Consider the following 27,034-nt stretch of genomic DNA (forward strand, 5'->3'; position numbering starts at 1 on the left):
ACCGTAAAAGTTGCAATGCTGACAGCGTGTACAATAAATTCCCGAGAAACTGTAATAACCGAACTGGGTAAGGATCCTGAGTTTGGAAGTATTTATGAGTATTTGAAGGATCCTGAAAATTTTAGCCACCAAGATATTGTGGCGATAAGAAATAGGGCGGCCCATTACGAACTAATAGATGGTCTATTATTTTATACAAAAACTACGAATTCCAACAACGAATTTCGACCTGTTATCCCAGCTAGTCTTAGATTAAATATCCTGCAAGAGCTCCATGACAGCCCTTTAGCTTCTCATGCTGGTATTCGAAAAACTACTCAACGCGTACGCGAGGCAGTCTACTTTCCTGAACTGCAAAAGTTAACAAGGGCGTATGTCCAGTCCTGCCCAACATGTCAAGCCGTTAATTATATTAATTTCCGCCCGGCCGGGTTTCTAAATAGTATTAAATCCGAATTTCCAAATGAAATAATCGGTATCGATTTATTGGGCCCTTTCCCAAAAAGTCAGTTAAACAAAAGTCGCTATCTCCTTGTTATAGTTGATCATTTTAGTAAATGGACCGAAATTGTTCCCTTAAAACGAGCCTCCGCGAAATTAGTTACCGATTCTATTTTAAATAAATATATTTTAAAATACGGGGCGCCCCTAAAAGTTATATCGGATAATGGTCCTCAATTTGTAAGTAATATATTTGAAGACATGTGCCAAAAACTGGGCATACGTCATTTAAAAATGGTCCCGTATCGGCCGCAATCAAATATAGCGGAACGGGTCAACAGAAATATAGTGAAAATTATCCGTAGTTATGTTAAAAATTTTCATAAAAGCTGGGATAACTATGTCAATGAATTTGCTTTCGCCCTTAGGACCGCAAAACATGATACAACGGGCAAAACTCCTGCTGAGTTATTTCTAGGCAGAAAGATTATAACACCGTTAGATAAATTATTTTATGTGCAACAAAGAGCCCCAGAATTTAAAATGGGTGATATAGAAAAACTAATTAAGGAAGCAAAGAAGAATACGGAAGTAGCACAAAGAAAACAGAAGCTCTATTATGATTTGAAACGACGGGGAGTAACTTATAAAGTAGGTGATGAAGTACTAAAAATTAAGCATTCACTTTCTTCAGCACCAGAAGATAAAACTGCCAAATTTTTCCCACGCTTTGAAGGACCATATGTTATAGAAAAAATAACTCACGCTGTTGTAGTATTAAAGGCAAGAAATGGCGAAACCTGTTCCGCAAACATTGACCAGATAAAACCATTCTATGACCGTAATAAAATGCAAATCTTTTCAGATCTTTTGCAGGATCCGGTACGGCAGACACCGCAGGTACAAGTTCCAGAGGTGGGAAAACGACAAGTACAAGGGCAAGCCAATGAGAGACAGAAGCAAGTGAAAAGAAAATTGCCCCGCGAAAAAATTGAAGGTACAAAGAAAAAGAAGTCGTTCCACCGTCCAAAAAACAGAGTTCACGAACACCCCCAGAATGAAGAAGGGAGAAGGACGACGTATGTGGAAAAGACCGGGAGAAAGGACGGCAACTATAACCCGGCTGTGAAACGGAAGATTGACTCATCCGACAGAACTCTCCGCAGCAAAAGTCGCCGAACTGCGGAAGGGCCATCAGCGGCGGAGGAAAAAGTACAAGAAAAATTTGAACGGCCAACAACGAGGTCCAAGCAGGATCACGACAGAAGTTTCCCGGTTCCACCAAGACCAGCTGCCTTCAAGCGGCCAAGACCACAAGCAGAGGACAGAAGGAAGATGTTCAAGGGTGGCCGTAGTGGTGAAAAACGGAAGCTTCCAGAGGAAAGCACTGAAGGGCGAGCCCGTACAAGAAGGAGGATCAACCAAGCAACGGTCTGCAGCACCTTTAAAGACTGGGCCCAGAAAAGGATGTCTGAATATTACAAAGATAAGTAAAATTTTGTGTTACTTTACAAACTTAAGTTAATCTTTCATTCTTACTGCAAGTGGCAGATTTGAAGAAGTTTTACCTCATGCGAGGTCTACCTTTATCGCCAAAAGGGCGAGAAATGAGTTGTGACCGATTTTCTTATTATGTTTTTCAATTACTCGCGCGTAAAACTAAAGTTGATGTATAATAGCGTTGTATAAAGACTTAAATATTGTAAAAAGTTATTGTATAAATTTTATTTAAAACATTCTAACGAGAAAGACGTTTTAGTCTGAAAGACTTTTTGAAATGTAGTATTATTTCAATGTAGAAAGAATTGGCACTTGCTTTGAAAAGAATAGAAGTTAACAATGTACTACTAATGTATGTTTTCAAATGTGTAAAATTAACGGCATCCTGATATGTGTGAACTGTTATTTTGAATGTTTAGAAATACCGTGATATGGTAAAAGTGAAAGTAATGTTAAAAAATTTGTTATTCGTGTGACTGTAAAGATTAAATCATGCTGAATATGTGTTAAAGGTTGAATGATGTAGTTAGGCTCTCTGACGCTACACTTTAGAGTTAGCCACTTTCAGAATAGTACCTCAGGGTCTAGAGTTGAAATTAGGGTGTGTTAAGAGGTCTCGTATGTTGAATTTTAACACGTTAGTGTTTTGATTGTAGGAGGAAGTGTTGAACACATAGACAGAAACACATTCGTGTTTGGTGTTTTTACAACACATGTCAGAGAGCACGGGGAGAGATAATTAAAATAGTCATGAATGAAATAAGAATGTTAAGAAAAGTATATTCTATATGTTATTTGCAATGTCATTCTGTAACATTTCATTAAACTAGTTTTCCTTCCAGATCTCTGGAAGGAACCAGAATTGAATAAAGCTCCTGTTTTGATGCAGTACAGATGAAAAAGAAAAAAGATTGTTGTATATTCCGGGAGCTGCTATTGTAACAAATTTCTTTCTTTTAAAATTTTCTAGTTTCTAGCGAAGTTGTGTTTGTAAAAGGTTGGCCTCGCGTTAGATTCTAGAGCTAAAAGTTTTCAACAAGGTCGTTTTAGACCTCAGTTTCAAACTAATTAACTCTGGCGGGAAGTATGTAAGGATCTTAAGTTTTACTAACGTTTATTTTATTTTAAATCTTTACTATCACTTCTTATTTTCTACTTCCGGCCAGAATTATAAGCGTGAAGGAGTTTATGCAAAGTTGTCTGGCGAACGCCAAGTATTTAAGTGTGGCCTTTTTGCCAAGCAGAAGAGAGGAAGCCGTGAGTTCGAAGCAGGCCGCTTACCTTAGAAGTTACGCAGTTGCTACTTTGCCTTCCAGGCCAGAGGTTTTAATCCTCTTGATAAATTAAACGTATTGTAGTGTTCACAGTCTCTGTGCTACATACGCTTTCTGTTATTATAAGGCCAATCTTATTCTAAAGTTAAATTAGAGTTTAGTTTTATTTTGATATCTTTTAAGTTAGACCCCGAGTGGAGGGTCATTGTATTCCGAAGTACGGAAGTCATTGTATATAAAGAAAAAAATAAAGGGTTTTGTATACCCTTCGTCTGTATCCTGTCTACTTACTACAATTAGTGAACATAGCTTTAGTAAGCTCTCTGTTCTAGTCAGGTCATTGTATGTTTCCGAAGAAGGTTAGAAGAAACATTGAACCTGATACCCTTAAAGAAAAGAGGACGCCCTAAACGTGTAATACCATCCGAATCTGCACCTGTTGCACAAGGTGCTGGTGACGCAAAATCTACTCCTCGTCAAACTGGAGCCCGTCCATCTGATTCTCCGCCCGCTGCACTAAGTAGACAAATGTCAGTTCCTGACTTCTTGCCGAGACGTCTACGAAGTCAGAGGGGGAGGATGTAACAGACCTATTTAAGTGTAATTGAACTATTTTATTCACTCCATGAACTCATGAACTGTAACCGAACTATTTTATTTAAAACGCCATCTCGTGGCGATATGAAAAAAACGTCAGTCGACCTCCAGCCGCCATGATGATAGCTTACTATGTTATGTTATTCTCAATGTTTGATGTTCCATTTGGTATATGTTTCATTTTTTATGTATATTTCTTTTGTTTGTAACCGTTCCTGTGTGCTCTGTTAATAAATCCTTTTAAAGCTAGCCGGCATTAGTGTCTATTGAGGAACGGCTACATCACAAGAATAAGTAGTTCTGTATGTATGCAATAGGGCTTTAAAAATTTGGATACATAAACATTTTTTCTTCAACTAAATGTTAGAATTTATTAACTATCTTATGTTATTTGCGTTACAGCTTATTGTTCAATAATACGTTTTCGTTGTAAAAAAAAAAAAAAAAAAGGCCCACCAGCGGCCGAGCGGTAAAGTCGCTGAACACTGGTAGTTCGGTCCGAGGTTCGAATCCCGCGAACGGGCTGGCTGCATGGGCGTTTTCGTAGTTTTCCCCATGTGTAACGTGTATACGAGCCAGTTTCCCTTAGAAAGTCCTCCACGGAGGCACCCCTTCCCTTAGGCAGATAGCCCTCGAGGCTTTACCATAATTACACACACACACGTTGTACAAAATTGCATTCATTCCAAGAATTCAGTTTGTTATCTCATTTTCCTCTGTATAAAACTAAATGCAGAGAAGTTAGATGTTTAAACGGCCCCCGCATTTTCCCACGACTCGAAAGGGATAGTCTCCTCTTTTTCAGCATTCCCGTGTTTAGGGCATGGAGGGAAGAAAAGTAAGTAAGGTAAGTCTTACTCCCTACCTCCATGGTTTAGGGTTTCGTTAGAGGAGTTCAAAATTTATGACTTGACCGCATATAGGCAGCATTCTGAAACGCCACCACCTAGCTTATATTAGCCACCACTATTATCAGCAACTGCGACGATCTAAATCAGTAGTAATAAATACATTAAAAAAAATACATTAAATTAAAAAATAGAAACTAATATTTACTAGTTGTGATGCCTGAATAAATTAATTTTGGAATTATATTTTGCGTATAAAAATTTCAAAGTTATTCCAAAATGCGCGGCATACAGTAATTGAATTTTTGGATTGGATTAGATTGTTCGATTACGGCAAAACACGTTAAAAAAAAATCATTTTTATGTTCTACATGCGGAAAAACCATGAAACCCTCGATCTAGCTAACCTGTTCCCTGGAATCCAGTCTTTATGGATTGCACTCTAACTGAAGCATTCATTAAAAGCGTACTAATAATCCAGATTGTACCAGGTGAATAAATTAAATAACTTCTCGAAAGGTTGGATTAGGTTACCTTATAAGATATTTCTCCTTTCTTCTTGGCATGCCTTCGTACTCCAGAGGTCCGTGGTTCGATTCCCGGCGAAGGCGTTGTTCATTTTTCATCACTCCTGCTTAAAAAAAATCCTAATGACTCTACAGTGGCGCCTGAACTAAAAGGGTGGTGGATGATGATTCCCCACACCCAGGATTTGGCGACTGGATTCCCTAAAAACCCCAGTCGCCCTTTAAAAGGGGGAGTATATAAAGTATTTCTCCCGCCTTTTTAGCATGCCTTCGTGGTGTAGTGGTCAGCACGCTGGGCGCGTATTCCAGAGGTCCGTGGTTCGATTCTCGGTGAAGGCGTTGCTCATTTTTCCTCTTTCCTGCTTCCAAAAAATCCTAATGTCTCTAGAACCTGAATACGACAAAGCAAACGAGGGCTATCGGCCTAAGGGATGTGTTAGACCTTTTTGGAGCATTTTTAAAGGCTTACTGGTTCATATCGGCTCGTATTCACGTAACAGGTACGGAAAACCATGAAACTCTTATGCGATGAGCCGATCTTTTCGACGAAATTTGAGCTCGAGTCGAACTGCTAGTGTTTAGCGATTTTACCGCTCGATTGCTGGTAGCTACCATGCGTTGATCCTTACGTCACTGGTACTTAGGGAAGAAATTAAAAAAAAAAAATATGCAAGAGCCCTAATACACTGAGAATTAATTTTAAAAAATTCGTTTTATCTCGATTGCAGTTTCTCCGCAGGGTGCTCACTTTCGTTACACTTGGTTTTATTTGTTTCAGAAGACTGTATATGGATTAAGAGAAGAGAAAAATCCCTGATTCTGTTTTTTACTTCGTTGTATACGAAGTAAAGGAAGTACTGTAGCTGTATATAAATCTTCGAAACTAGTCCTGCAAAACATTTAATTGATTCTTGTTGTTTAACTTCTCCAATAATCGTTATTCGGCGTGTTATTTTAACCTAAATTAAGATATCACTTCTCTGGAAATAATGGCTTATTTCTGCTTAATTTTCCCGTAAATCTAGTTAACCGCATGTTGCAAAATGCACTAAAATTAACACGAAACGAACTAACGCTGTCTCAAAAACTTACTGGGAAAAGATTACCAGAAAAATCACGGAAAACGGATTTGCAGTCTATCATTAATTGGTCTGAAACTGAAAATCTGAAATTTTTCAGATTTTAAATTACGTCCAAAGCGGCGTTCTTTTAACGTTTTGAGTGTTACCTTTATTTATTAAATATCATGTTCTTTCCACTTAAACCATAAAATTCAGTTCAAAAGCAATATCGCAAAATAATGTTAAATTAAGCATATCTTTAGAATTTCCGATATACACAGTCTCGCGAGCTGGAGATAAAAGTATTTTTTTTCTATATAACGTTGCCATTTCTCGCTTTTAAAGCATTGAGTTTGTAAATCAAAAATTCGTTAAAGTTTTACAAAATATAAAATCTATAATAAAACAAATTCCAAATTTGGGATTTCAGATGCCCATATTCGCAGTAGGATTTCGTCATTCAAAATTCGATGGCTCTATGTACCATTGTTTTATCACAATGCGAGAAATAGACAATCATTTATGCAGATTTTTCATTATTTAATTTCTTCAAATATAATGCAGGACTCTAACATTTTGTGGCAACAGTTTGAAAAGTGAACTGACGTTTATGAGTCCGACGCAAAATGCCAAAACGAAAGCAATAGTCCTTCGGGACTGAAAGCTCTTTGGACTAAAAAAAAAAAATCTGAAATGTTTCAGATTTTAAATTACGTCCAAAGGGGCGTTTTTTAACATTTTGTGTGTTACCTTTCTTTATTATATATCATGTTCCTCGCACTTAAACCATAAGATCCAGTGCAACAGCAATATCGCAAAATAGTTTTAAAACGAGCATATCTTTAGAATTTCCGATACAGAGACTCACGCGCTGGAGATAAAAATGTTTTTTCTGCACAACGTTGCCATTGCTCGCTTTGAAATCCTTGAGTTTGTTAATCAAAAATTCGTCAAAGTTTTAAAAAATAGGAAATCGATCATAAAACAAATTTCAAATTTCAAATTTGGTCTTCCACATGCTCATATTCGTTGGAGGATTACGTTATTCAAAATTCGATGACTCTATGTACCGTTATTTTATGACAATGTGAGAAATATACATACATTTACGCAGATTTTCATTATTTAATTTCTTCAAATATAATGCAGGACTCTAACATTTTGTGGCAACAGTTTGAAAAGTGAACCGACATTTATCCGTCCGACGCAAAATGCCAAAACGAAACTAATAGTCCTTCGGGATTCAAATCCCTTTGGACTAAAAAAAAAAAAAAAAAAAAAAAAAAAGCAGCCCTACCTTATTTTTCTTCTAGTTTCGCAAAAAATCTTTTATAGTAGTAAACTCTTATTTAAGGTGCTACATCGTAATATGCAGTTTTTAAGTTGCAAGTTAATATTCTGCATTTTACGTTTCTTTACCGGATTTGTAGTTCACATCTTTTACCTTTTATTTTTTTTTCTACGTAACAGCTAGTAAGAAAACATACTTAATTTGACGGTGAGAAAATTCGGTTTTCTCCAATTTTATACTCCCAGGGAGAAAACATGCATTAATCATCATCTAATTCGACTTGCGTTAAAATTTTCCTAATCATATATATCTAATACTTAAACAAAGAACGATATATACTGACAATCTTTACACAAGAAAAATGGAGGAAAATTTCTGTCAAAATCCTATGAAACCCATGGATAGAAAATTCAGTGAAGTCATAAAATGAAAGCAGGCCCAATAGATTAGTAAAGTAATGTTTAGATATTTTGTTTTTAGATATTTTATTTTGTTTAAATATATTTGTCCAATACATCTTGGACAATTAATTTCTCGTTTGTGCACAAGACGCATATAATTTAATATCTATTTTACATTGTTTTGAATTACTTTTAAAATTTTTAGATTTTGCTAAGCCGTAAGATATGGCATGTAAGAAAAGTATTCGTTTAATTTTGTAAGATCTAGTTTTTTAGCTATCATAAAATGTAATTACGAGTAGATTTACCTAAATGTTGATCCATGCGAATTCTCGCACAGGCTTCAAGATGAACACAACCAGAGGAAGTGTGTAAAAGATCTTTTATTGAACAAAATTATAATTTACCGATGGCACGAACTTACTTGCTTACAAACATCGACCATTCGCGGTGTAAACTCAAAGGATAGTGTAATACTAAATTTTAAAATGAAGAGTAGAGAGAGGCTGCGCAATTCATTTGGAACTAACAAGTTGACTCAGAATCTACACCGGCAGAATAATAGCTCGGCGGCAAGAATACGCAGCCGACATTAAGATTAACAGCTGGAAGAAAAAAGCAACGTGCACTTACAATAGCGAAATCACGCTCTGACTAAACTTTTCACTCCAATGGTTTAAATTTAAATCTTTCACCCAAACTCACATCCTGGTGAGGAAATGCGAGAGGAATAAGAGAAGCAGAAAAACCCCCAAATTAAAATAACTATTTAAAAAAAAAATAAAACCCTACAAATGAAATATTGAATTACTCTTTCAAAACCTTTATTCCCATTGAGAATTACCGTATCTAGCCGAGACATTGCCATTAATTATAAATTTCATTTATATGACGCATTTACGAACTTAATCTTTAGAAGGCCATTGAGCTTAGAACTTTCAGTTTCGTCAATTTATGCATTTATTAATACACGTTTCTGTGTAATTGCGAAGCCTTGAAACTGTCAATAAAACTATAAATTCTAAGTATTATAGTCTTGTATTGCTTTGGATTTATGCTGATGAATTATGCTTTGGATTTATGCTAAACAAAAATTGAAAAACTTTAGTACCACCATTACAATGATTATTTTGCAATTTCTCAATAAAAATATTTTTTTTTAATCTAAAGCTTTCAGATTTTATATTACGCCCAAAAGGGGCGTTATTTTAACGTTTTGTGTGTTGCCTTTATTTATTAAATATCATCCTCATTACGAATTTTATTAAATTCAAAACAAAAATATATGCTATTTTGAGAACTGACTAAAAATGAAATGAAATTCTGGCTGAATTATATTTTAGGAACAATTCAGTCTCCTTGGGTAACTATCAAGTGAAATTTTCGCCTTGCGACAAAATTCTATATTATTCTGCATTAAGGTACACTGTGAAAAAAAGTGGGGGAGAACAGTTTTATATATTTCGTTTTACTGAGCCCATTGACGAAATTTAACTTCCGCTTTTCATTTCTCGAGAGCGCGACTTAGGATATATATTAAGTTTATATACAGCATTTATTCTTTTATAGATATTCTGACACAAAATCAAACTTTTTCTAAAATGACATGCCGATTTTTTTTCTATATTTTGATTTTTGACTCAAATTATGTAGCACTTTTTTCAGTTTGCGCCAAGAATAATTCAAATGAAGAAACTCTTAATTTGTAGCAATCTATTTTCCTTTTTCATCGTGCATGTGCGGAAAAAAGATGCATCATTCATTCCTTCAAATAATTTTACCAAAGTGCGTAAAGCACATTTGGCGTTATTAACGCTTATAACAAATTTGCCAAATTTCAGAACTCGTTAATATATAAATTCACTTATATTTTTCGAAATTTTGAATAAAAATCTCCAGTTTTTTTGCAGGTATGCTTAGGAATACATCTGCTTTAAGGTGATGGTAAACATCTCTTAGTTTAATATTCAAAAGTGTTTTTCAAAAAATGTATAAAAATTACTACAAAATTGCAAATTTAAAAAATAAATCAGAAAACATCTGCGAATTTGATTCGTATTGAATCTAAATTTCGAATTGTGAAAGAAGGAATCAAGTAAATTTAATAAAAATAGATATCAATAAATATATACCAAACTCAATTAAAATGGAGGCCCTAAAATTGTGAGAGCTAATTTTTTAAAAATTGCTCGTTTTAGAAAAACGTATCACTTTGGAATTCGATTGGGCGTATTTTGGTAGTACAGCTTGATAATTTTGAAACAGATTGATGAGGCAAAAAATGGCAAAAATCATCAATAACAGTTTCAATTATGCCATAATTATTAAAGTGGCATAAAACATTACCATAACTTCCAAATATGCCATCCTTAAGTAGGCGTTTAAACATAACCTTAGCGTAACCTTGAATTCAGCTATGTAATAGTTATTGCTGCGAGCAGGATGCCTGTAATGGCTTCGTGATTTAATAAGGCACCATTTAGCAAGACGAAACGAACATTTATTAAAAATATAGTTCAAAGCATAAAAGTAACTCAGAGCAGTACATTGCTCCTACCGCAGCGCAAAATCTACAACCTTCCTCTTCCGAGGCTAACATGCAACTCTCAATAAATACATTAACTCTTCTTGGAGAAGAGCTACATGCGCCAAGCACGCTCTGTTGATCGCCAAACAGTCGCCAGATGTCACAATGCCCAACTAACCATAGTAGTGTTACATAACATCTTCGATCTTGATTGATCTGAATAGTTCCTTGAAAATGAGCTAGTGTTTTTTCGTCCAATATGTCAGCAGATTTTCCAACGTGCACCATTCTATTTTTTTTTTTTTTTTTTTTTTTTTTTTGACTGCTGAAATTACGGATTTCACAACTGCTATTCTCCCTGCAAGCAATGCTAGTTCATCTAGTACATCAGTTCCAAGCAGTATTCTATCGGTGGTTCTGCTGAGCAACATCAATTAACTTTTTTTTTTCTCGAGCAGCGAGCTCAGAAATCAGCCCAACATCCTTAACCCTAAGTAAATTCGTACATATTTTTGGTTCAGCAAGAAGATATACTTGCCAAGAAAAATTATCGCGATTGATTTCTAAATTAATATCATAATATAACCGTTTCTGTTGTCTATTCTCCTCCAAGAAGTCCTCAAGGCAGTATCTCCTTCCCAATGGTAGAAAGCTGTAGTTCCTTTCCCGAAATTCTTCAGTATAAGAACGGTGAGATCATCGCCTAAAAATGCTCTTTACTCAAATTTAATTCTACCTTTATTTCTAATGCGAGCCGTTCAGACGGTATAGTGATTAGGGAAGCCGACTTCGATATTAAAGGATCCAGGTTCGAATTTTGGAGAAGGCATGGTTATAACTGTCCATCCCTTCATAAGAAGCAAAGATGGCCCACCTATTAGGTGCCTCCATAATAAAGTGCGCACCACTTCTGGCCTTAGTTGCCGAATTCGGCCAAGCCGAATTCGGCTGACAGCCCGCCATTGGAGAAAAATTTCTAATGCGAAGTATAAGAGTTTTCAAATATATTATTCTAGAGATGATTGGACAGTAAAAAGAGAACTCATATTTTCTTCTTATTTTTATACGACATAATAGTAAATCCTAATGCCTTCGACCAAAAATGGCATACTTTATAGAACTGCGTCATGTTTTCGCCAAATGTCCTACTTTCAAATAACACCAGACAGCATTGTTTCTCATACCCCCAACATCGAAATATATTTGAGCACTCTCCCTGCAGTCTTGATTGTTATATCACAAAAAGTACAGCGTAACTTAGTCAACTTATTGTCATATGATGAAACAAGAGCAGATGCTGATGGCATATGAGTAACATGTAAATCTGGGATTGGCCTTTTAATACTTTTGTATGAAACGAAACTTGATTTTGCTAAAGCACTATGTTCTTTTCCTTTAACTTCGTTTCTCAGAAAAGTCAGTATTTCTAACAATTTTCATTTTATCAGATGTAGTGCAGAGCTAAATTCTCGATTTAGTTCTCAATCCCATGCCTTTAAACATCATTCGGAAAGCATGATTTGATTACGGAAAGAAGCATAGCAGAGTAATTTGCTGACGTTACAACCAATGTTTCTAAAGCTTTCAGATACCTGTTATGTATCTAACTGATCATAAATTATATTCAGTTTAACATGAGACCGATTCATAACTAAAGCAATAAATTTCCAATATACACTTCGATACATAAATCACTCCTAAAAAATCTGGACTTCAGATGATCAATAACTTTTACACAGTTTTCTTTACAAGATGGGTTTTTTAAATGTCTATTGTATATTTTCTTTAGTTTCGCTTTCAGCGAAGATAAGATATATTTAAATTTATCCTTGTCCCGTAACTCTGGATCATCATGAGTAGAGGAAAATGTTTTCCAGAAGGCAATTCAAATCCTTTTTAATATTAAATCGCATTCTTTTAAATTTAATTTTGAAGGCTTTAAATTAGCACCAGATGTTGCATTAGCACCAGAAATGCCATTCTTACCCTTTTTACATAATTATAGTATTCTGTTTTAATCTCTATAAAACGATCTCTATATGATACAGATGTATTAAATTCTGTATCAGACAACTCAATCAAATTATTTAACTGAGAATCAATACTAAACATACGCTCAGATTAATCAAATATTTGATTGCAGAGTGTATTAATTTTCGTATTAATTTCCAGTTATGAGGAACAGAAACCTAATTGTTTCTTGAAGCATATATTAAAATCATTCATTTGCTAGTACATATGCTACTTATTTTGATTTAAAATAAAGTAATGGACATTCTTAATAATGTATTCAAAGGTATACATACTCCATAATTCATATAAATATTCATAATATTATAATTCATATAAATTCCAATTTTATTTTGTAAGCTACATAAGTAACAATAATGGCAAAACTATTATTCACTTTAACATTGTAGAGACATTAGGATATTTTTGGAAGCAGGCAAGATGAAAAATGAGCAAACGCCTTCGCCGGGAATCGAACCACGGACCCCTGGAATACCGGCCCAGCTTGCAGAACCACTACACCACGAACGCACGCTAGGAAGGCGAGAGAAATACCTTATACTGTACTCCCCCTTTTAAAGGGCGACTGGAGTTTTTAGGGGACCCAATCGCCAAATCCTGGGTGAGGAGAATCATCATCCACCACCCTTTTAGTTCGGGCGCCAATGTAGTGACATTAGGTATTTTTTGGAGACAGGAGAAATGAAAAATTTGCAACGCCTTCATCGGGAATGGAACCACGGACCTCTCAATACGCGCTGAGCGTGCAGACCACCACACCACGAAAGCATGCGAAGAAGGCGGGAGAAATACCTTATATTATGAACAATAGCAACGTCAGCTTATAACATTGTTGTTAAAACTGCATATAATAATTTTTTCACTACACCAAACACAGAGAATATTTTTTTAATTAATTAAATTTTAAAGAATTGCCTTTGTAATGTTTATTAATAAGTAGTTTTTGTTTCGTGAAATAGTCAAAGTGTCTTAACTATTTTGTTACTTTTGAAGAATAAGCAAAAATATAAGGCATGTCATAAAAATATGTCTTATTTTTTAAAACTTCAAAACTTTAAGATAAGACAAAATGGTAGCTAGTTGTTAATATTATCATAGATCAGTGATTGTCATGTATCTGGCTGCGGTGAGCCAATCAGCTGCCTGGCAGAGCCCAGCAAGTGAAAGAGACAACAGTTGCATGTTAGCCTCAGAGGAGGCAGGTGGTAGATTATGTTGTAGGAGCGAGGTAGTGCTCCGAGTTTACCATTATTCTTTGAACGTTAATTTTTAATAAATGTTTGTTTCGTTTTCCTTATGGTGCCTTATTCATCCATGAGGTAAACTGCAGCAGGTCAAAAGCACAATCTGAAAGTAGCTGACGGGCCACAATAAAAAGAAATAATTAAAAAAAAAACAAAAAAAAAAACAAAAAAAAAAAAAACAGAGAGAAGAAGAAAAGGAAACAAAATTAAAAATTTCAGATTTTAACGGTCGCCCAAAGGGGTTTGTTAAAGTTTTTTACGCTCTCTCTGAGTTCGCAGTCTAACAGTCTGCTGTTACCCTCCCTCCTACCAACAACCTTTTTTTTTTTTTTTTTTTTTTTTTTTTTTGTCTTTTTAGCTTTATCATTAAACATAATTTCCTTTGCATTTACTCCATATACAGTTCAACAGTAAAATGACAAAAATTTTAACAGCAGCATAGTAGTAAATGTTTAGAATTCCCGATACAGCATTAAGTGTTGCCATTTTTCTGTTTTTTTCAGTCTTTTCTCAGTTTATTGTATCAATGTTCGGTTTTTGTACTAAGAAGGCCTTTACAAAATTATTTTTTGTCTCTTTATTATTAGCGTTTTGCGTTGTGTGTTTATTTTATTTATTGAATATTACGTTCTTGGCGCTTATGCCACATAAAATTCAACGCAACAGCAAAATCACAAAATTTTCAAAAATAGCATATATTTAGAATTTTCGATAGACAGTCTCATGCGCTATAGAAAAAAATGGTTTATTCCGTCGTATAGTGTTGCCACTGCTCACTTTGAAATCGTCGAGTTTGTTAATTAAAAATTCGTTAAGCTCTACAAAACACGAAAAAGATTTTAAATCAAATTCGAAATTCAAAATTCTGGCTTCCATGTGCCCATGTTCAGGTGGAGGACCACGTTATTAAAAATTTCATGGCTCCACCGTTGGTTTTCAACAGTGCGAGAAACATACATACATTCATGCATATTCTTCTTTATTTAATTTTTTTAATACAATACAGGGCCATAATATTTGGTGGCAACAATTTGAAAAATGGTACAACGCATTTAAGTGTTTCGACGCAAAATGCCGTTTCGAGACTAATATCTCATTCAGAAACTAACATCCTTTCTTATCAAAAAGGGATAAAAAAAAATCTGAAAGCTTTCAGATTTTATATTACGCCTTAAAAGGGGTGTTTTTTAACGTCTTTTGTGTTACCTTTATTTATTAAATATCATGTTCTTCGCACTTAAACCACAAAATTCAATTCAACTGCAATATCATAAAATATTTAAAAGAACATATCTTTAGAATTTCCGATGCTTTAAATATTAAATTTACAGAGATCTAATATTTGGTGCCAAGAATTTAAAAAGTGATTCGCCGTTTATAGTGAAACACCACAAAATGCCAAAACGAAATGAATAACCCTTCTAGGCCAACGCCCTTTGGGCTAAATATTACATTAAAAGTTTTTGAAAATCTCCGAATAGCATTCGTAATCTTGATTTTAAGACTTCTATTATATTTCTTCATTAATATTATTATATTTATTAACATTATTATCTTTATTAATACATATTCAGTGATTATTCAATATGACTAATTAAAAATGTTTAAAAATATGAGAGCTTTTAGATTTTATATTAATCCCATATGGGCTTTTTTTTTTTTTTTTTTTTTTCCATTTACACACACATACACGTTTCGAGAGCATTTGGGATAACACCTCTTTCGGCTAAAAGTATCTGGATTGGATTGGATCATTCAGTTATGTCAAGGATCACGAGGGCTATCTGCCTAAAGAGAGAGTTGCCTTCGTGGAGGACTTTCTAAGGGAAACTAGCTCGTATACACGTTACACATGCAAAAAACCACGAAAACGCCCATGCAGCCAGCCCGTTCGCAGGATTCGAACCTCAGACCTAACTACCAGTGTTCAGCGTCTTTAACGCTCGGCCGCTGGAAGTATCTGAAAACAGCATAAACAGCCTATCTTTAGAATTTCCGACTGACAGTCTCGCTCGCTGACGATAAAAGGTGTTTTTATTCCGTACAGTGTTGCCATTGTTTGCTTTGAAATCTTTGAGCTTTTTTTTATCAAAATTTCGTTAACGTTTTACAAAATATGAATTAGATAATAAAACAAATTCGAAATTCGGGGTTCCAGGTCCTCATATTCGGGTGGAGGACTGCATTATTCATAATTTAATGATGATGGTTCTAGGTACTGTTGTTTTCTAACAGTGCGAGAAACATTCATACATTCATGCAGATTCTCCATTATTTAATTTCTTTAAATATAATACAGGGCGATAATATTTGGTGGCAACAGTTGAAAAAGTGATTCAACGCAAAATGCGTTTTCAAGACTAATAGCCCTTCTGGGCTAAAAAGGAAAGTTTTTTCTAATTAAAAAAACAAAATTTCTTACCTAATTTTTTTTTAAAAATAATACATGTTTTTCATAACAAAACGTAAAAATAACGCAAAGAAAAAAAAATTCAAATTTTTGCTTATTTTTTGCCTGAAATCCAAAAGTCGCTACCTGCAAGAAATTTCTGTTGGTCCCGATTTGTAATTAAAACTCATTGACAGCTAAATATGAAAATTTTAAGGTTGATATTCATTCATATAATTGTAATATATTGAAGTAACTAAGTAATTTACTTTTGATTTAAATCAGAAAGAAATATACGAAAACTTTCCAAGGAGGACAAAACATAAAAATAAATAATAGCATCCTATTCTCTTTCTTTTATTTATCAGATTTTTCTATGACGGGTACAAAAGAAATAATATTTGTATGTAAATTTTTATAAAATTCTTTGTTTCTTATTACACCTTTCAGCTACAACACCTTATGGTAATGACAATAAAGTAAAACTGGACTCAAAAACCATTAAAATCCTAACTTTTCTTCAAATTTTTGTCATAATAATGCTAGTTAATTTACGTGAAATATATTCGCTGACCGCATAAAATTGCCACGGGCGACTAGTTTGAGACCACTGTCATATGCAAGATGTTTTTAATAAGGCTATAAGGTATTTCTCCTGCCTTCTTGGCATGCCTTCGTGGTGTGGTGGTCTGCACGCTGGGTGGGTATTCCAAAGGTCCGAGGTTCGATTTCCGGCGAAGGCATTGCATATTTTTCATCTTGCCTGCTTCCAAAAAAATACCTAATGTCTCTACAGTGGCGCCCGAACTAAAAGGGTTGTGGATAATGATTCTCCACGCCTAGGATTTGGCGATTGGGTCCCCTAAAAAACCCCAGCCCTTCTTTAAAAGAGGGAGTATATAAGGTATTTCTCCCGCATTCTTGGCATGCCTTCGTGGTGTGGTAGTCTGCACGCTGGGTGCGTTTCCAGAGGTCCGCGGATCGATTCCCGGCGAAGGCGTTGCATATTTTTCATCTTGCCTGCTTCCAAAAAATTACCTAATGTCTCTACAAGGCTCTTCAAACAAATTTGCGCTGCGCAAGTAAAATATTCTTATTAGATACACTTCTCCGCCAAGAAGGCAGGAGAAAAGATTTTTAAAAAAGAATTTTTAGGTTTTCTGACATAAAAATGCCAAAATACGCAAACAGACTAAAAATCAAAGAAATTGTTTTCAAATAAATTTAACATGAATATCACATTTAATTTATATATGGGGATTCATTTAACAACATGAAAGGAATTAGAAGTAAAATTGTAGCTATTTAACAACATTAAAATTGTAGCTATTTAATAGCATTTCTGTATGCTATGTTTCTCTATTTTATTCCACAGATAAATATCAGTTTAAAGTTCGAAAATTTAAACTTGTACGTATACATGTCTGATTTATTATCTGATTCTAATATAGGTACTAAAATATCTTTAAAATCATTAACTCTTTTTCTTATCATGGTAATCATGAAAATACAATAAAGTAATTAAATGTAATGTTTGTTGTTGACAAAAATGTTGCTATATTTTTAATTGAATTTTACATGTGTTGTAGTATAGTTTATAATTTGTGACAAGATTACAAGTAAAAAAGAGTTTTCATGTTGAAAGCAATATTTATAACCCATTTATTTATAATCCATTATTTATAATCCATATGTAATTGTTTCGCAGAAATTTCAACTTTTAAAATAATTAAATTCAGTCATAAATCTTTCTGCAAAACGTATAATGTTGAAAATGAAATTACATTTGACTGCTCATATTTTGTTTCCCTTCAAATTGAACATTTGATAAATCTTACGGAAAACTTGAAAAATATCCAATCAGACATTTGATAACTGAGTTATTTAATATCTTGCCAAAATCTTTCAAATATTAACAAATCTCAGCTCTAGAACCATGGAATAAATTATACATTAATTTTTAGGCATAATATGAAGCGTTAAAATAATAAATATTAAACAGCATTAAGATAAAAGAATAAGCTTTCATTCACAGTTAACACATAGTAATACAAATCATGTTTAATTTTAAAACTAGACTAATAAATAGATGCTTTATTATATCACTCAGAAACTTATTTTAAACTAAGTAGTTTCACGTTTCAAAATTTTATAGCTTCCTGTAATAAATTTAATTAAAACCACAAACTAGTTTAAAATGATAAAATGTCCTTTTTTTAACGAATGTTTTACTGAAATCTCTCATGGAATAGAGAATGTTCTAAAGAGAAAAAAAGTCTGCGGAAAGGAAGCCACCTTTTCAAAAATCAAAGTAAAACTGTTTTATCTAGAATCACAAATTTTATGTTAGAAAATTATGGTACTGGAAGGAAAAGAATCTGATTTCAGTCCCCCAAAAATCTTCAAACATAAATGACATCAAAGGAAAATACAGATATTTTATTTTTGCGAATAATTATGTAGTAGCTGGAAAAACGTTCGGTTCAAATTAAATTCGTGCATCGATTTCATTGCGCTGTTTAAGATAAACTATGGGACTTGTGGAAACTTAGGATTACACGTAAACGGTCCCCTAGTTGGGACATAGTAACTTATCGCTCAGCCATTATCTATTTCGATGGTGATGCCGCAAGTCCGTTTCCTTCTGCCCTTGAAATCCTTAGTTTTATTCAAAATGTACTCTAAACTGAGGTTACTTTTTATATAATTTTAAATTCTACATTGGCATATTCCTCTATTAAAAATGTTTGTTTACTAACATGCTGAATTTTTATATTTTTGGAAAGCCTTATATGGATTATGTTAATTTTATTAACAGTTAAATTTTGAGTTAAACTTCCTTTCCTATCGCTTCTTAATTTCAACTTACCACTTCCGGCCAGAACGTAGTTTTAGAATCATGTATGAATGCTAATGATGAAAAGCGGTATTTAACCGGGAAGTTCTACTGTCCTAGTGAGAGAGATACGAGATATTCTGGCTAGCACGCGTCTGCCTGTTTAGGTTAATATCTCGTAAGCTATTATTACGCTCAGCCATACTTTAAGCCCTTGATAGCTTCGCAGTCACTTAGTGTCAAGGGGCCAACTTTGTTAGAATCTTGATAGCTTCGGCTATATCTCTTTAGTTAAGATTAGTTTAGCTTAATTCTTAGTCTCTTAAGTTGAAGCCCGAGTGTCGACTTTGTTGTAGAACTCCAAGACTGAGTTCTGTTAAATCTTATTTGAATAATAAAGGGTCTTTTACCACTTTCCAAGTTTATTTACTGTCTCACGAACTCAAGCGATTATTCGCTTACTAGTTCTTAAGATTCTTCACTTTCAACCTTAACTTAGAATTACACAGTGGAAAATCCTACAGCCTAATGTGGCATTTTAATTAATAGAAATTATCGCATAAATGAATAATTGAAATTTACCTTTTTCTAGTGCTCATACCTTTCACAATAACAACAAAATTTCTTTTTTCATACCAGGTGATTTCAGGTGCTTGGAAACTGACGTAACATTATGCAAAAGATTTGAATTCGTTCTACCCAGCAATTTCGTATCAGCCACACCAATGGACTTTTGGTTTTATAAAGAAAACGAATCATTTCCATTGTCGTTCCTGTTATTCTTTTGTTCAGATGATCCAGATAATATATTTCACCATCTCATATCAACAGACAATGAAACTAAATCTGGTTGGACCAAAGTGGAGTTGCCGAAGGAGCTGATACGTGGTACAGGAACGGATGATCTAGTGTGTCACGTTGAAGTTAATGGTAATAAAACTGTATTTAAAAATTATAACTAAACAATGCATATTGATATTAAATTTACTCTAGTAAATCACTACTACTTCAGATCTGGAAAACACTTGGAGCATTACCATATATCTGATATGCTATTCTTAGCGCACGATAAAATATCTATTGAACTATTGATCGTAGACCCAGGGTTAAAGTTTGCCAAATTGATCAAATCAAACTTCTTAACTGTGTTAAGTTATGTAAATAAAATAAATACCAAAAGTAAATTAACTTAAAATTTATTTTTCTACCACCATAGAGCAATTTCTCATACCACCATAGAGCAATTTCTCATACAAAATATTGAACCTTAAAACCTTTTTTTTTTTTTTTTTTTTTTTTTTTTTTGCTATAATGAACTCGCTTTTCCCGCTTTCCGAGCTAGAAAAGTAAGGAATCACTGATTTGGAACAGAGCCCCTTAAAGTGGTATGTGCCACTCCTTTAGATATCTCGAAATGGCTGCAGAGCAATTGACAATAAATTTAACATTTTCATGAATTATAACTAAGGTCGTTTTAGACCTCAGTTTCAAACTAATTAACTCTGGCGGGAAGTATGTAAGGATCCTAAGTTTTACTAACGTTTATTTTATTTTAAATCTTTACTATCACTTCTGATTTTCTACTTCCGGCCAGAATTAAAAGCTTTTACTTATTTATGCAAATTTGTCTTGCTAACGCCACGTACTTAAGTTGTGGCTTTTTGCCAAGCAAGAGAGAGGAAGGAGTTATTAGAAGCAGGCCGCTTGCCATAGTTGTTTTACTTGGTTGCTGGTTGCCTTCAAGGCCAGAGGTTTAATCCTCTTGATAATTTTAAACGTATCGTAGTTTTAGCAGCTCTCTGTACTACATACGGCTTTTTGTTAATTAACGGCCAATCTTAAAGTAGGCACTTGTATATTAATCCAAAGTTAGTTTAATTAGAGTTTTAGTTAGTATTTTTATATTCTTACGTTCAGACCACAAGTGGTTGGTCTCTGTATTCCGAAGTCCGGAAATCGCTGTAAAGATAGAAAAATAAAGGGTTTCGTGTACCCTTCCTGTCATAGTGATAATACAGGGTTAGTCTAAAAGAAAAAAAAAACAATTTTAAGTTTTATAAATTTTAAAAGCAAAGTTGAAATACTCACACCATTAAAAGAATATGTCTTCAAGTTTGCATGACTAAGTTACAAATGCTAGACGCTTTTACGACACGACAGTATCAACACGATAGCCAAGTTCTTTCCAAACACATCCCAGCATGCTCAGCCGCAGCAGCTGTTGTAATGCGTTGTCCAACTTTGTTGGAAGTGGAGGAACAAAAACTCAGCCCTTGAAGCATCCCATAAGAAAACAACCACACGGTATTAAATCCGGGCTTCTTGGTGACGAACATGCCTCAGCCGTGTTCTGGTCTACTGAATGACCAGTACGACACCGAAGCAAATTGTCACCTATATCGTGTTTTTAAAGATGTTGTATAACAATGGAAAAAATGCTTTCGCATATTCAACTGCAAAAAATATCTCCATTCTATTTCATTAACGGCTATACAGCTTTACCCTCATAAAGAGTGCTCTGGTGAAGCTGAAGAAAACAAATTAAAGGTGGATGTTTATAAACTCGAAGACTTCCTCAGTAAAACGGTAGTAAATGCTTTTTGATAAAAATAAATACTTTCCGATTTATAGGCATTTGATCTATATTTCTTCAAGGCTAACGGTGCTTAACACTAAATGATAAGTAAAAAATTGAAAATACAGGATTTTTCGGCTTTTTTGATTATCTGGATGGGTTGTGCCCCAGCTATAGTATGGATAACTGGAACTGTATATTAATCAATAACCAGCTCACATAAATTTTATTAACATAATTATCACATAAATTAATTAAAAATTCCCATTTTCGCAGGTTTAAATGTCACAGAAGACGGCGACCGACGGCCTTTTCTTCTGGTAGCCAAGGACCCCGACATACAAGCAAGGAAAAGAAGAAGCAACAGTGGAAACAACACCTGTCAACGTAAACCCTTCACTGTGAAGTTCAGTGACATCGGCTTTGATAGTTTCATTTTAGAGCCTGCCCAATACGTTGCGTATTTCTGCGCAGGCGAATGTTGGAAGGACAGGAGCAGTTCCAGAAGTTTCTACCAGACAGTCATCACAGAGACATTTGAGAAAAACAAGACTTTGGTGGACACGCATGGTCTCTGCTGGGCCTCTTGCTGCAGACCAACCAGGTTCAGTCACCTGCATGTTTTATACGCGGATGAGAATTACATCCATAACAAGAAGTTAACTAACATGGTTGTCGAAGCGTGTGGATGCTCGTAGAAGGTAAAATGGTTGTTCTGAGATTAACTCCCATCGGAACCTACTGTTACATGACATTGTTGCTTATTTTATGTAAACTGTGTACCTTTGATATACTGCAATAGAGTCCCGATTAAGGGTCTCTGCGGGACCAAATCTTAGATTTAAGAAATGAATGGCCAGTTAATCAAAAGAAAAAAAAAATAGCATTCAGAGTAAAAAACGGAAGAAGTTTACTGTAATAATTTGCACAAATAAGAAAATTACCGCTGACTGCAATTTTTTTGAAGCATAGTCCAATTTTACTTATTAATGTTGGAATAACCTTCAACAAAAGTGAAATTAATGATAAAATTTTGCTTATTTGAACTAATTATTATGTTGACTTTCTTTATTTTTTCTACTGTTAAACTATATAAAACTTTTTCCTATAATATTTATAGACTGCAAATTAGAATAATAAAATACCTGTAACTATTAGTTATAGGTATTTTATTATTCTAATTTACATTTTAATGTTTATTAAACATTAAAATGCAAATTAAAATAATTTATATTAGTTATTTGTATTTTAATGTTTATTATTATTAATTTAATGTTTTATGCAAATATCTATTAAGCATTTGCTTACTTAAATAAAAATTTAAAACAAGCCTTAATTCTCACTTTCTTTCCCTACTTTATTTCAGCTCTGGTTTTCAAATGAAATCACGTCAATTTTTCTTTTCTCCGTTAATTTATAGGTTCCAGTACTTAGTTTTATTTCAGCACTTATCATTCTCTAATTTACGCTTGATCGAGCTCCTCATTTAAAAACTAATTGTAATTAAAAAATAATAAGACGAAAAGAATATGTGCCTTAGATAGCGGAAAACAAGGTAAATATAACAACCTTTAACTCATGCATAAGTTTGAGAACCTTCAAAACTATGATTAGCTCAGCTCTTATTGTTAGTTATGAATATTAGTGCAATTTAATATAACACATATAAAATGTTTCTTATACTATACATTACACATTTCAGTCATAAGCTCAGTTACACATTTTTGTCAGAATATTACTCTTAATTTTATAATTTTTTAAGGTTATAACAATGCCATGCGTTGTCCATATTCGTTGGAAGTGGAAAAACAAAACTCAGCCCTCAGCCTTTGATGCACACCGTAAGAAACAACCACACGATGTAAATGCGGACTTCTTGGGCCAACGTGCCACAGCCGTTTACTGGTTTGCTGAATGCCCAATATGAGGCCGGTGCGTATTATTGTCTATATTGTGTTTTAAAAGATGCTGTACAACAATAGAAAATTTGTTATTATTACATTATTAGTTTTATCATATTTGCAAAAGAAGCAGTGAGCTAGTGTTACTATGCTTCTGAAGAGGTGCGTTGTTTTCACTTAACGTATAAAATCCTGCCCTGGCATAATTAATGAAAGAAAAGAATGGAATGAATCTGGGAGCAGCCTTAGCAAATTTTGTGAAAACTCCGCAAAACATAATATATTTATTGTCCACGTAGCGGAATCAAAGTATCAAAGTATTACCATTCGGCAAAGCATAAAATCACTGACTTATGGACTTCAAAAAAATGACTTTTATGACTTCAAATTAAATTAATTTAGTATTAATTAACAAATTAAGGCGAATTAAAAGTCCCGAATAAAGTTCTTATTAATGTAGATCTTTTTACTTCTTCCGGCCCGCTAGCGGCCGAGCGGTAAAGTCGCTGAACACTGGTAGTTCGGTCCGAGGTTCGAATCCCGCGAACGGGCTGGCTGCATGGGTGTTTTCGTGGTTTTCCCCATGTGTAACGTGTATACGAGCCAGTTTCCCTTAGAAAGTCCTCCACGAAGGCATCCCTCCCCTTAGGCAGATAGCCCTCGTGTGCTTTGCCATAATTAAATACACCACACCACCTCTTTTACTTCTTTAATAATGTATGTAATCAAAATGAATGTAATTTATATTATATACAACTGATAATTTTTACGAATATTTCATGTTTCGTTGTTATGAATAAAAGATATTTTTAATGCCATGTGCTATGAAAGAACCATTTTCTTTTAATTTTTTTGTGCTGTTTCATACTTTAAAATTTTGTTCAAATATTTTTTTTTTTTTTTTTTTTTTTTTAATTTTCAATGATAAACTGTTGTCTAAGATTTTAGAATTTGAAATCTTAAGATTTCATTTCATTTTTTTTTTTTTCTTTGTTTTACTTGAAATAGATATTTTACTTCGTTTTACAGCTATTCAAAATTTCAATATTTTACAGGTACTTAAAATGTAGTTCCTTCGTGCAGTTTTTGCACAGTCAAAACAAGATTACGCGTTTAGTTTTAGAATTAGCTTAAACAAAAAGTTATAATATTTTATATTAGCTATAACAGTAATGCACTGAATGTTAAGCAAATAAAAATTCTGTCTTTAATATTCCTTAGAAAGGTGCATTTTATGTTTTGTTTACGTAACATAAAAAATACTGTATAATGCATGTTGAAAAAAAAAATAAATAAACGGATAATGAAAACTCAGAATTTTCCTTATTTAAATTTAAGTAATTATGCATTTGCTAAAAAAAAAAATGCTTTATTTCCTATGCTGTAAGGAAATTTGTAACTACATCTTTTAGAAAATAATATTTTAAATCTGAACTAATAGAAAATTTCAAACAAGCAATTTTCTCTTGCAATTTTTATGCTTTTATTGGTGTAAATAAGTAAAAAATACTAAAATATTTAAAAAGAATTTTCGAAAGTTTTGTTTAAAATTCTAAATTGTATTACTTTTTTAAAATTATAGATGAATATTATAGCACAATTTCTATAAAGGAATTTTATTTCAATTATATTTCATTTTCGAATTTTCGAAAGTTTTGTTTAAAATTCTAAATTGTATTACTTTTTTAAAATTATAGATGAATATTATAGCACAATTTCTATAAAGGAATTTTATTTCAATTATATTTCATAATACATCATAGTGATAAATACTTTTGACTCCTTAAAAATTTTTATACATTTAATTCTAATATTAAAATTGTATTTAACCGTAATAATTAATTTTACTTGTATTTTATAGTGATTATTTTTTAATATATTTTTAGTTCTTCATAAGATTTTTTTTATTTACTGTTAATTTAATTTATTAGCTCAAAGCGGCAGTAGCCTAGAAAGGCTGTTAGTTTCGAAGCGGCATTTTGCGCTGTTTTACTATAAATGTCCGTGTCTCCTTGAAAATTGTTGTTACCAAATATTATCGCCCTGTATTATATTTTAAGAAATTAAAAAATGAAGAATCAGCATGAATACATGTATGTTTCTCGCACTGTGACAAAAACGACAGCATCAAATTTTGAATAATGTAATCCTCCATCCGAAGATGGGCATCTGGACGGCTGAATTTCGAATTTGTTTTAATCTGTTTCATATTTTATAAAACTTTAACGGATTTTTGATTAACAAACTCAACGTGTTCAGAGAGAGTACTGTACAGAAAATAACAGTTTTATCTCCAGTGCGGAAATTCTAAAGCTATGCTGTTTTCAAATGTATATGGTTTACGGGAGTAGAACATGATATTCAATAAATATAGGTAACACACAAGTAGGGGAAAGGAGAGTTCTGGCTCGCGAGCATTAGGGAGCCGGAGTTGAGGGAGCTCCCGAGAAGGAAGGCTGGAAGGAAGGCGAGAAGGAAGGCGTGGAAGGGAGGCTTATCTGAAAATGGAGACAGGGAGCCTTATCAGGAGGTGGATGGAAATAGAGTAGTTGCTACGTCACAGAAAAAGGACGTGTGCTTAGGTTTTATTAATTAGGTGATTTAGTAGTTATATGATAATGTGTACTTACTTCTTATTGAATTCTTAAAAACGTATATCAAGTAGGTGTTTTAAGTGACTGATACAGTTCATTTCCTTAAATAGATATAAAATAAAATGTTTCCTTCACAGTATAAACTCTTCCGAAGATAATTATTTTCTTACTTTTATTTATTCTATGACTGAATATCTGCAAAATTGCTACATGTCATCACAATTTAATAAGAGATTATATTTTACTGATTTATCAAAGGTGATTTTCCTTCGTTAATAAATTTTTAGCCTTTGTGTTTTTCTTCGTATTCCAACTGTTTTACTACGTATATGATGATTATCTCCTAGTTACCCTGAACGAGGATTATTTTCGAATTTAATGATTGAATCATCCTATACACTCAGAATTTTACCTTATTTCTTAAATCTTCTGTTCATAATATCACATAAACTTTCCGTAATCTTCATTGCATTACTCATTTTTATTCCTAAATTCATTATACCCAAAATTTTTTTCAGACTTGTTAGGCAATACTTTTAACTTATTCGTTATATTTTATGAGTGTAATTACTAAAACACGCATTTTCGTGTATTATATTATTCAATGTTAGATGTAATTTTTAACATTTTCGTTCTTTTCAACGTTAGCGATCTTCAACATATTCTGTATTTTAACTTATTTCATACATTTTCTAATCACATAGATGACTTGTATTTAATTTTAGATGTAAAATTTCTAGCTTGTTTTGTACATTTTAACCTTCCCACTATTTAATATACTTAAATTTTTAACCAGTTTATATTTTCACACTGTATACATGACTTTTACTTGATTTCTCTCATACATTTTAACCTCCATGATTTCCAATATAATCCCAATTTTAACATAATTCCTGCATTTTCATATCATATACCTGACGTTTATTTAATTTCATGTGTAAATTTTAACTTATTTTCTATTTTTTAACGTTTTTAGTTTCCAACATACTCTGAGTTT

At 33.3% G+C, this 27,034-nt stretch overlaps 1 protein-coding gene across 1 annotated transcript in view; it reads left to right on the forward strand.

The window, feature by feature from the left end:
- The window catches only part of LOC118200856 (inhibin beta E chain-like), a 38,051-nt gene extending 15,368 nt beyond the window's left edge, over positions 1 to 22,683 (forward strand). The window contains exons 2-3 of the mRNA XM_035372838.2: positions 19,607 to 19,897; positions 21,819 to 22,683. Of these exons, the coding sequence (XP_035228729.1) occupies positions 19,607 to 19,897; positions 21,819 to 22,240 (713 nt within the window). The 3' untranslated portion in view covers positions 22,241 to 22,683. The remainder of the gene's footprint in view (positions 1 to 19,606; positions 19,898 to 21,818) is intronic.
- The last annotated feature ends 4,351 nt before the right edge of the window (positions 22,684 to 27,034 follow it).

Source organism: Stegodyphus dumicola, chromosome 4, assembly GCF_044657685.1.
Source record: "Stegodyphus dumicola isolate Sdum_Otavi_A_Nest chromosome 4, ASM4465768v1".
Taxonomy (NCBI): Eukaryota; Metazoa; Arthropoda; class Arachnida; order Araneae; family Eresidae; genus Stegodyphus; species Stegodyphus dumicola.